General features: G+C 31.9%; 1 protein-coding gene across 3 annotated transcripts in view; it reads left to right on the forward strand.

Moving 5' to 3' along the window:
- LOC128999868 (uncharacterized) overlaps positions 1-12,756 on the forward strand; it is a 148,197-nt gene that overhangs the window by 121,129 nt on the left and 14,312 nt on the right. The window contains exon 1 of one of the 3 annotated variants that reach the window (XM_054426601.1): positions 2,042-2,483. The exons of the other annotated variants lie outside the window; for them this stretch is intronic. Coding sequence (XP_054282576.1) covers positions 2,358-2,483 — 126 coding nt within the window. The 5' untranslated portion in view covers positions 2,042-2,357. Of the gene's footprint in view, positions 1-2,041; positions 2,484-12,756 lie in introns of those variants that run through there. 3 annotated transcript variants of the gene reach the window in all.

Genomic DNA, 12,756 nt, shown 5'->3' on the forward strand with positions numbered 1-12,756 from the left:
AAATATCATCCTAAGGCTTTTTAGCCTTTATAAGACTTTTTAGTAAATGTTTCGCCAAATAAAGTTTCTCTCTCGATACAATTAGGTCGAGTATACTTCAACCTCCGTCATTGTCTTTCAAGAAGCTTTATCTTTTCGATCAGACTTTTAATACGCGACCGGCACAGCAGTGGCTTCAGTACGGTACGTTCCTTCGTGCATAGAGTATAAAACATGGAGTGCGTAGAGAAAGTGTTTTAGAGGTGAAGCGTAAATGAAGACAGAAAAACACAACCGGTGTTGGGAACGATTTCTATATTACACAGAGTAGGCTAGTAATTGCTTGAAATATATAGTAGCATAGAGTGTAAAATTTGGAGAACATAGTGAACGTGTGTTAAGGGTTGAAACTTGGAGAACGGTAGGATAACACGATGTTGGAGACGATACGTCGATTACACAGCGTAATAAACACTCGTACTTTAAACATAGAGTAGTGCATAGAGTAATGTGGTGGGATATACTACAATAATATTATGTATTAAGTGAAAAATATTTCTTTCTCTTATTTCTGCCGTTGTAAGCCTTTTATTGTTGTTTAACACAGTGAAAGTATAATTTTAATCGTGTTACATTTTTCTTGAAAACTGATATTGTTATGTGTAAGGTGGAAAATTTAAACACAGTGTTAGCTAAAATACATTTTAACATGTTTTTGTAACAATATTTATAGTTGATGAAATTTGGTATTTTCAAAATTATTCTTTATAATTTGAACATGACAGATTATTATATGATTGGGTTTGTGGTTTTTCTAACAGCAATTTATCTTATCACGGTTTTGGTATGTTATGTGTTTATTTACCTACAAGTTTTTAGTGGTTAGTCTAGATTGTTCCTAATTTTGTACGTTTTTACAATTATTGGGTAATTTTAGAAACAATATTCTTTCAGTGCATTCTTACATCGTGTCCATTTTACAAATTTACAACCTTAATTAAATGAGATACGGTAAGTTAATTTTAAAATGTCATTTTAATAATTCATTCCATAATTAGTTCAGCATAGTCGTAAATGCATTCGTTGATGTTTGTAAATTCGTCCTTACAATAATTTAAGCAAATACCACCAAGCGGTCTTCATTTGTCTGGACTCAATTACATAGAATTGTCATTAAAATAAGGACAGTTTTCAATTTTAATTGTACTTTTTCGGACGATAAAGTTGTATTACCTTTAAATTTAGCATATGTTTTCAAGTTTTAAACAAAATTTTGAACAATAATTCCGTCAAAATGTTTGAAAGGGGTTGCATTTAGTTTTGTAGATTTTATGTTTTAGTATGAATAACGACAAAAACAACTTGATTCCTTTCACAAAGTTCTAAGAAATATAGATATACTTTTTAATTCATCATAACAGTAACCATACATTAATAAATTCTGTTCAATACAATTAAGTGAATCCATATGCGGCACAGGAGATAATTAAGTAAACAATGCAGTTTGTACATAAATTCTACTCGCGATCTAATATTGAGTTGCATGCCATTAAATAAACATGAATCGTCGATTTGTTCCAAGTGAAGGCATGCGATCTACCAGCTCGGCAATAGCGGCATAGGCACATTTAACAAAAGACGCAATAATGTTTTATTTTTGGTTTTATGATGCAGTATCCAAGTTATTTTTTACTCTGATATTAACTCACAACCCTAAAAACATCTTCTAGATTGTGATGCTTATCGATAAAAAATTTCAATTTAATAACAATTTAATATTTTACAACGTCGACATTACGAGTTAAAAACTTCAATGTGAATAAAGATAACATCTGTTAGATTTTATAGTAACCATTTGAAACACTCAGTTACACTTTATTTCTAATTTGGACATTCTACATGTGTATGTATTAGTAAAATACAGTATCATAATTTTAACCACAAACTCAAACACATGTATAAAACTGCACTGTGAATTATGACGCAATACTTTTGATGAATCCATTTATAGCATAGGATATTCAGATAATCTTTTGTTTCAGTAGAAGTGTAGCCAAAATTATACATCTTCAAAAGCTAATACACTGTTTAAGAAATATTTTTCTGATTATTTAGAACATTTTACTGTTGGAAACTCATTGAAATTCAAAGTTCAGATAATTCAAATTCATACAAGACAACTATTTTGTGTACAACGTCAAAATATCGGAGTTTGTTCAATACAGCCAACATGAATACCAACAAACTTTATTAGACTCGAAATTCCAAGTGATTGTGTTTACTGTGAAGTGGGGTAGAACTGTTAACTTGAAATGCGTCATCATAGACTTCCGGTAGAGCGATGACACAGAAACCGGAAGTAAGACAGTCATGACGCCATGCAAGCTGCCCTCTATATCCGCGGAAAGAAGAAGAAGAAGCTCGGAAAAGGCAGGTGCGAACTCCCAAGCAACGTAGCTACTAAGGAGATCCTTCCGTTTCCGGCGTACCCTCCGCCAGTATGGGTAAGTTAGTAGAGAAAAAGTAGTCCGCATTGTTGCCAACTTAGAGAAAAAGAAGCAAATTAACTAACACTATAAAAATCATATTTGTTTTTTGGTAAATCCATTTAAATCAAATGTGTCTACACAAACCATTTTAAAGAGGATTATTAGTTTATTGTTGAAATAAAAAAATATTATTGAAATTCCGGAAACAAGGATGGGATAACATTTAGGTGTTAAATGTTAAGATGATATTTTCTGCTCATGCAAGAAAGTCTTATCTCCAAACGTCCATGCTTTTATGATTTTTTTAATACTAAAATCCATTTCATTCTTGCAATTTAAATTTTTGTTGTGTAATTTTTTTCTTTGTAAAACTCCTTTGAAATTTATCTTAGCAGCATTTATTATTGGTTGTGATAAAGGACCTCGAACATATTTTTTACTATAAACTAACCATAAATGAATCAATTCTTAATTATTTATTAATGGTTAGTATTTGATGTATTTGATATTTTACGATCCTACACGTCAAACTAAATTATATTGGGACAAGGTTATTATATATCCCTAGATATATTAATTTTTGTAAGACCTAGGCGCATTTATAATTCTTAGCAGGTAAGTATGTAGTTAATAATATTGCTTGTGCTTTTACTGTCCAAAGTTCTTATTATTCTTTTCTGTCATGTTAATAATTAATGCTGACTTCTATCTTGTACTTTCGTATTGTTTATTGTTATGCTTTTTGTAAAGTATTTGGTGTTTTAGGTATCTATAACATGTCGTATGAATATCATGTGGATAATGTTTACTTTTCACACTTAGATATTAAATACGCTAATTCTCATGGTTATTCCCAGAAGATGAATGAGATTACAGAGCGTACAGTATTATTTATACAAAACTATATGATGTACAATATGGCTTTATTAAATCTCATTTTTGATATTTCGATTATGGTGTTGAATTGATGTAATGAAACTACATCGATGTAATATGTATAAAACTAATAACTGTTAAAATTAATTTTCATCTGAACTCATTTAAATGTCAAGATTTTGGCGGTTTTAAAATATAAGCTATGCACACAGCTATACAATGTATGTTTTGAAACAAATATTAAGCAACTTGGACTACAATCACTCTTCTGAACTTTAATTAACCAAAAACATATTTATGAAATCGAATTTTGCTGTAAGAGTTGAAAATTATAACTTAATTGTGTATATGTAAACCTTTTTAGTGCTAAGCATTTAACATAGCTTACCGGTATTTAAAATTCTTCTGGTGGGGTTTTGAGATTCTATATTTTACATTGTTAACACTTTTAATATTATTTTGCTTGATTTATGAATCAATAAATATGATGTTTTTTTTTTCATTATGATAAATACTACAGTGACCTCTTGAAACAGTTACTCTAAGAACATTGCTGGCCGCGTTAACCTTTTTAGTATTTTTAGTTGGAATCATTTCGAAACTCATCAAACTAACTTATGAGTATGCTTATGTTTTAGGCTGGTTTTTACTTATTAGGCTCCACACTATCTTTGATATTTCTCTAAATAAATACTGTTTTTAATTTCCATAATTAACTAATAAAAGTATCTTAATAATAACGATAATTTTTTTTATCGAAATTGGTTGTTTTATCGGTATTGGTATCGATTGATTGGTTGTTGAATTCAAGACTATTTTCTGACTTTATACAGAGTTACTTTATCCTGATACGTTATTAAAAATATTAATGCCCTAAGATCAAGAACAATAGTTTTTCCCTTTTTTGATTTCTTACAATTAATTTACTAATTGGATTTTTAGATTCATATCATTCGTTCATTCAACCTATCCCTACTGGATTATTTTATTGACATTTGCTTATTCATTGCTAACATGAATTATGTTATATTTATCCATTTGCTAATTTATTCTATAATTGGGTTGCTATTTACTTATTGCCTAATTAGTTAATTGGATTGGCACTTACCAGTTTTCAAATTATTTGATTATTATTTTTGATACACACCTATTATTGGAACTATTGTACCGAGTTAAAATTACGCATTCAATTAATTGATTTTCATATTGTTATTTATCCATCCGCTAAGTGGATGTTGTATTGTTACTAACCTGTTCACTAATTGGATTATTGACTTGGTATTTACCCATTCACAATTTAATTGGATTATTAGATTAATAGCTATTCCAAAGCAATCGGTACTTTTAACTTATGCAACTTCCAAAAAATGTTTATACACCACCAATCGTACCACTCAAAAACTCGAAAGTACAGAAAACAAACCCAATATACTTCTCAGACACATACATTATTGAGACGAGTGGCTTGCAAACAACCTAAATCACAATCAAAAATGTTGTAAAACAGGTAGCGCACCTTAAATAAACCAACATTGATCATATCAGCTGGCAAGAATCAATTACGTCATGAGGGTAAATCGTTGACGTCAAAGCGCAGTAGGAGGGGAATGACGCCATTGGGAGGTGAATGACGTCACCACATTGTTGAGTGGTGGGGGTATGACGTAATATCAGGAGGGGGAAGTGACGTCATTCCACGTGTTTTACCCCAATAAGCCACTGCTTGATGTCCCCTTGGCCCAATTCCAACATTGTTAAATTCATCAACAACTTGTTCAAAGTGAAAGTAGGGTACGGTTTTTGACAGGCGAAAACAACTTTTGAAAGTTAAGTCAAACAAGAGAAGAAGTATAAGAAAACAATTCTTATTTGTAATACTTTGTAAAGGGGTTGATGAAAGTTAGATTTGAGTGGATTTGTTATCATGGGATCTCTGTATGGGTATTTTTCAGACAATTAATTATCTAAAGTGGAATCAATTTTTATACAGAACAAACTAACACAGTTTTAATAAAATAAATAATGAATGAACTAAAACTTTCAAATAAATTGTTAATAATTGTAAATAATGTACAACAATTTTTCAAAATTACATTGAGGTTTATGTTGGTGATAATATAATGTTTAAGGTTCAGTTAGGAATCCTATCGTTTTCATTAAAAATACCAGAATAATAAAACCTCACTTAAAGATACCCTACTTAAATGTATAGTTACTCATACTAACTACATTTATTGAACTTTTCACAACCCTAACTTTAAACATAATTCAGAGAATCTCGTAACTTATGAAATTTGAAAAACTACTTGTTTTGAGAATTGTAATACTTCCCCCTTTACTGGATTTAAAAAATCAAACCTGGTATTAACAGTGTTAGACATTGTCACAATATCTGTGAGAGTATTACTAAATAAAATATATGTAGTACTATATTTCGTGTAAATACAAAGAGTATTAAAATTGAGAAAGTATTTATTGAGTAAGTGATTAGTTACGAAAAGTTAAAAACAAAGATAAAACCCCCAACAGTGATGAAAACAGAGATGAAACAGTGATGAAGAGGTCCCACCAATTCTAAAAAGTCCCACGAAACGGAAAGCTGAAGAGAATTCGATAAATGTAGAGTATTTCTTGAGTAAGTCCCTCGGAATGCTTGATATTAGAAGTCAGGATGTGGAAGGCAGTGGGAAGGGAGGGAATGTGATAATGAGAACGGGAATATTATCGGAAATAGGTCAGGGAGACGGAAGTCTGTCAATATGAACACTTATTGGGTGACAGAGTTGAAGGCCTTACAGTTTACAGCTTTAGATTTTAACGTAATTTAGGTTAAATCACAAATAGAGGTGAAATAATTTGGGGCAGTATATGATTTGTTGTGGATACGGAAATCTGAACATATGAACACTTATTGGGTGCAGCGGGTTCCAGCAGGAGCCACCCCAAGCTCCAGGAGAACAGGATAAATTTTTCAAAATACCTATCTCATAACCATTTAGTATCATTATAATTAGCCTTTTGTAGATACCTAAAGGAAATTCTCGGCACCATTGGTTTTTAGGACAAGTATCGGTACCAACAATCAACGTTAAAATGTGAGGACGGTACCAGTATTTCAATACCAACAGGACCTGGACAGCAGCCTGGCGGCCACGTCTTGACGATGACGAGGACGACAAAATATTCGCGCGACGGTATCGGTGGAATTGCGCGCGCGGTGGTTATTACTTTCATTATTTACTTCTTTTTCTTAGTAAAACAAACTCGAAACCAATATTAGAAAAGAAATCACGGGAACATTCCATGAGCAAGCGATCACGACAACTCCTTTCGTTAATGAACATAGAGCATATAATATTCATGTGATCTATGGTAATAAATGGACAAGACGCTTGGCCATAGGCTATTAAAAAATTGAGTGTATTTTTATAGAGAATTCCAATGATGATTATGAATTTATAGTAAAATTGGTTGATTTTATTCTTTCTGACAAAACTAACTGAAACAGTAGTAAATGTCGTAGTTTTCGTTGTCACATCCGTGACCATATTCTGCAATCTCGGCCTCGCCGCTGGTCGTGTCTGTCGTCTCTCGCTATCAAAATCAAAATCAGGAGCGCTAAAAACTGTATTTCATTTTCAATGAGTTGTTTCCTATTGGAAGTAAATCAATGGTCTAAGATATATATTTTACTGCATAGAATTTACCTGGGCTCATTAAGAAAAGTGCTTGCCAATAAGAGTGGTTGTATACAACAACACATTTTAAGAAAAGCAGATTATTTTGTCATATGTTGTTTTTCATAAAAGTCAATACATTTAAACATCACCATTAGATGTTTTTATTTAAATTTGTATATACAAAACATGCCACTCATGGTTGATGTAACAAATTAGTCATTATTTTCTCAATAATTCCATATCAATACGTTATTTTTCTCAAAACTTAACAATGTACCAAGTTTATAATGATAAAATAAAAAAAACTATGCCATCTTATAACTATTTGACATCCTATAATATCTTAACCAAAGTCCATAACTCATTTCAATACTACATGACACTAACAAAGACTTTAAATAACACTATAAATTTACAGTATATATATATATGTACTAGTTCAGGCTCCACTCGACCTCCACTCAACTAAAAAGCAATCTGTATTAATGTAAATATTTTAATTACAATCTGAGGCTTAAGACCCGCTGCAGTAGGATATAACTATTAAATCTGACTCGAGGCTTAAGGAGAGGGATTTCTTAAATCTGAGTCCTTATTTAATCCCTTCAAAGTAATAATCCGATATTTAAATTACCTTAGTTATTGTAACCGTTTGGCGCAGACTTCTTTTAAACTAAATTAATTCCAATTTACTCCCACACCAGTCTATAATGATCTGTCGATTGTTGAGAGACTTTGAAGACCGTTCTTCAATTTATTTCACTGTTTATTACATCTAACTCTTTTCTTATGTTGTTAGATTGAAGTTAGTGCTATACTCAAACTAATAATACTCTTAACGAGAATCAATATAGTATACTACCCGCTAAGTGGGAATAACTGAATAAAACCATAGAAGGGAATAATATTGTTCCACCCATCACAACGGGGTTTTATGCCAGGGACAGGATATAATTAAATTTCCATGAAAGTTGTTGCTAACAAGAGTGTCAAAGCCATTATTGTTTTGGTCTCTATTTTAACACACTCGTTTCAAGGTTATTTTTCCTATGCGGAAAGTTGAGTTGGAATTATTGATGGCTGTATGACTTCTTTACTACAAGGTGCTTGCAAACTTGACAGATGTTTTTGAAGTAAGTTTTAGAATATTTATTTATCTGTGTGGTATAAAATATAAAACTACTGTAGATTTGTTACACAAATAATGAAATTTGTTAAAATCTATTAAATAAATTCAGTATTCTTCTAATTTCATCACCAAAATGTTGCTGCCCTAGCTTAATATTTTTTTAATCACCAAGAGCCTACAAACACACTACGTCAAACTTGAGATATTTTTCATCACACAACTATTAACAGTGAAATAAGTATTTAAAGTCAGGACCACGAAAGTTTGCAGTTGAGGGAGGAGCCTGTTTACCACATGACTTCGAAGGAGCCAATGAGTACAGTGCGGTGCTGCCAAATCTAATAATACCAGCTGATTTGAAAATATCGTTTAGTAATTTTAATTTTTGTCGTCAACGGGCGATATGGCAACGTCGCACTATACTAGCCTTTTCGTGTGATTGGCTGCCGCCAACTGCAAACTTTCGTGGTCCCGACTGCTTAAGACTGTAAATATAAAGGTCTTGTAAACAAAACAACAGTTGTTTAATGCAACTCTAATTATAAGTTAGTGTGTTTTGAGTCGGCTGCGGCCACACGGGCGTTTTTTTCACGCACAAACGCAGCGTGAAAACACGCGAAAAATTAGAGAAGCATTGAAACAAATAGGCGCCCACTACTGCGGGAAAACACACTGCGTGTGGCATACCTCATTACATTTAATGCTGCTCATATTTCTTGCGTTTTTTCACGCTGCCTTCTTGCGTGAAAAAACGCCCGTGTGACCGTAGCCTAATTGGGAATCTATTGTAAATAAGACTCAACATAGAGACTCTCGAATAGAGTATATTGTAGGTCTATGTTTTTTTCTCTACATAACGGGTTTCCTTAAAATTGTTAAAGTCAATATGTAGCTGATATATTAGACAATGAAATCACACATGTAAACTTAATTTCAAACTTGTCTTCGTATAAAACCGACGATTTACTTAAAGTATTATTCTACATTCTAAACCGCATAGATAGCTAAGCAATCCACAACTATCGGCGATGAAATAAAGAAAACAAAGATACTAACTTATTTGCTTTTTTTTATGTTAAACAGTGTCTCGTGATACATGTTATTTGGGCTGCGTTGAAAAGCACACTGTATTTGGCGTTGGAGTTTTTGCAAATAGTAAACACATTTCTTTTTTTAATATTTGCAATATAATGTTTCATTGGGTAAAATATTGATTCTTTGTTGTTGTGTTAAAAGTTATGATACAATGCAATAGTACATAAACGGGTTTCCCCATTTTTGTAAATTAACTCTTGTCCTACTAAAAGTCTAATTAGGTAACAAACATGTTTATAGAGGTTTAATTACCCTTTATTTTCGTCCTAGCTCAAAATTGTTGTAGATACTATACAAGTATTTAGACCTGAGACGAAAATAAAAGGTAATAATTAAAAAACTATAAATATTTGTCTTACCAGTTCAGGGGCAAACCACAACAATGAGCTAATTATTTTACTTTAAACGTTTTAGCGAATTTCCCTATAGGGAAGTAGCTATTACCGTAGGTGGCACGGTAAGACCTAGACCCGGGACCGATTTACTTTTTCATTTTGATGTCCCCAGAGGCCAAAAACACCATTCGTTCAAATTTTTATATATGTATATATATATATATATAGACATATATATATATATATATACGTCCGTGAACGCGATAACTTGAGTAATTTTTGTCCGATTTTGATGAAATTTGGTTTAAAGGTGTAAAGCGGGATAAACTTGAATGAGTTCGCGAACCAGCAGGATCGGACCATGGGAACGGGGCTTTACGGGGGGTTTTATGGGGTAAAAATTGGTTTTTCTCACTTTTGACCCTCAAAACACAAAATTTCCCGATTTCTCTTTAGACCTTTTTAAAGAGCTTAAAAAAACAAATAATTTAGTATATAAAAGTATTTTTGTTCGATTTTTAGTAACGGAGAAAATTAAAAAAATAGTAAATTTAAAATGCCCATGTCATTCTTATGGAGAATATTGTCAAATTTTGTAGTTTGCTTGTTTGTGGATATATTTCGATCAAACTTGGCAAATTTATTTATATTGTACTAAGCTATCAATATTTTACTCAAAAACACACTTTATTAGTTTCCTTGTAGCAGCAAACCTAGGTACTCGTTAAACCTAATGTTATTAAAATATATTTAACTGAAAATCAATTCAGACAAATGGAAATTCGCTTAGTCGGCAGGTTTGCTGCGGCGGGGGTATTTATGTATTAGGTTTATACATTTAACAGAGCTGTTTTACAAATATACCCAAAAACTCTCAACCTTACTGTATTGAAAATGTAAATTACGTATCTCATGCATAAAATGTCGTTCACTACATCGTTATTCAGATTGAAAGCCTACGGTAACAGTAGATCAGTTAGTCCCATGTCCATAATAGTAACAGTTCCATAAACTGTGATTGCCCTGTAACAGTTCCACGTGGACTACGTTAATCAATGTTATTGATTCAGCAGTGACCGTTACAAAACAACCCCAGGGGTTTACACAGAAATTGCTTTTACCTGGGGATTTGATAATGTTGGAGTAGTAGTTTTATTATCAGATCAAAATGTGAAGGGTTGCAAATTGATTAAAAAAGAACAATTCAGTAAGTGCCATTGAGCGTAAACTTTATTTCCTAGCGTAATAATATTAATGTCCCCTAGAGCAATGCTCGGCCCCCTTTTGCTCTAAAAACTATATTAAAAGTTTATTCATGTATGTTTAACGATTGTCAAATCACAATTATGGAAACTATATATGTCTACAATCTTCTTAATACTTGTGTGTACTACTTTCACATACGTATACGGTATACGGATATTTCTACTACAAAGTCATTTAAACTTTATAGTAGAAAAAAGAAAGAGAACGAAAAAAGAATTAAATCACACCCACTCGCCATACACATGTATTTTACACCAAAGACAAACTGCCCTTACAAAGCTCAAGCAAGGGCAATGGGGGCTTTGTCTTACAAAGTAGTACGTTTTTTCCATAAAATTACCAAAAGAATTAAAAGATTAAACAGTCAAAATTTAAACTAAAACTAAAAACTTACTTGATTGGAAAAGTCATATATTCAATAGAAGAGTATATGAATAATTGAGCGGAGAGAGCTAAGCTATTTGAGACCGGACTGTATGCACTATGTCAACAATTAACTCATTAACGGCTGAACATATTTAATCCAAACTTTCCAGGGTTATTTTGGAAAACAGTGTTTATGTTACTAAACAAACAAATTTCAATTTGATAATGTCTGTACAATTTAAAACAAACATAATATTTTTTGCATTAGCCTTATGAGTTGCCATGATGGTTACGAGATAACAACGCAGATGTAAACAAAGAATAATATCATATCATATCATAGCATATGCTTGTTAGATCGTTAGCAAACTAATATACGATCTAAATACAGCACAAAGGAAAACCACTCAGGTGACAACGTTTGATCAAAGAATACAGAGAAAGTATTAAAAGGCATTTGGAAACTACCATTGTATTTAATGATTTTATCTGCAATCCTAAAATGCTAAGGAAATGGAGGGAAACAGGTCCACGATGTAGGAAGTGGTGAAGGAAGTAGAAAAGGATGGCAGTGCGGAATGTAGGATGTTTTAAGGATATTTCGTTATCATAAACGTATAATCCTATACTCTTATATGAGCAATGTTTGCTTGTATGTATGCTTACAAAGATCTCGAAAACTGTTTTGACAATTTCTTTTAAATGTTGTAAATAAATTGTTTTAAACTTTTGTTGTAAAAACTCAATTGACTAAAGCCACTGCCTCAGGAATATTCACAACTCATTTGAAACATTGGCCTCATGGGTTGCCAAGTAACTATGTTGGTTGAACAAAATAACAAGGAAAAAGGAAAAAGTAAACAAAAGACTTGTAACATAATTGTGTTTATAACAAGCCAACCACAGCAAATTATAATTTGCAGTACAAAAGGAAAAACATCAGTAGTTACTATAGAGCAAAGATTACACTGAAGATCAATCTATATAGTGGAAAATAGTTCCATGGAAAATATGAGTGATTTTACCATCATAATAAATTAAAATTCCACTTACTTAAATAATTATACTTTAATGATTAGGTCCAAAATTAGTTGTAAATAAGACTGAAGTTTCCTTTATATTGCTTTTACAATCGAAATCAAGTATTGACCAAGCTATGGCTCGGTCCCGCGCTACTAAAAGATATTTGTTAACTATTTTGTACAATCCGCTCAATTGGCGGACCTGAGACCGCACACCTAGTAAAACATTATATTAATGTAAATAGCTCTGTTAATTTGGCACTATTCGGATGTACAAACGTGTATTTGTTTTTATATGAAAGAAGATATTTTGATTTGATTTATTTACGTAATTCTCAATGAATTTGAATGCAACTTGACATCTACAATGACACTTGAGTCACTGTTTTTGTACTCGATTTGGTTTGACTCATTTGGTGTTTGAGCTCATTTGTAATGTAATATAAAAGCTTCCCTACAAAATATTCATATTGTTTCCTAAATGAAACTTCATAGATATCTATTAGAATATTAGAATAT

Source organism: Macrosteles quadrilineatus, unplaced genomic scaffold (assembly GCF_028750875.1).
Source record: "Macrosteles quadrilineatus isolate MER2022 unplaced genomic scaffold, UCM_ALF_1.0 Scaffold_8__2_contigs__length_117827958, whole genome shotgun sequence".
Classification (NCBI taxonomy): Eukaryota; Metazoa; Arthropoda; class Insecta; order Hemiptera; family Cicadellidae; genus Macrosteles; species Macrosteles quadrilineatus.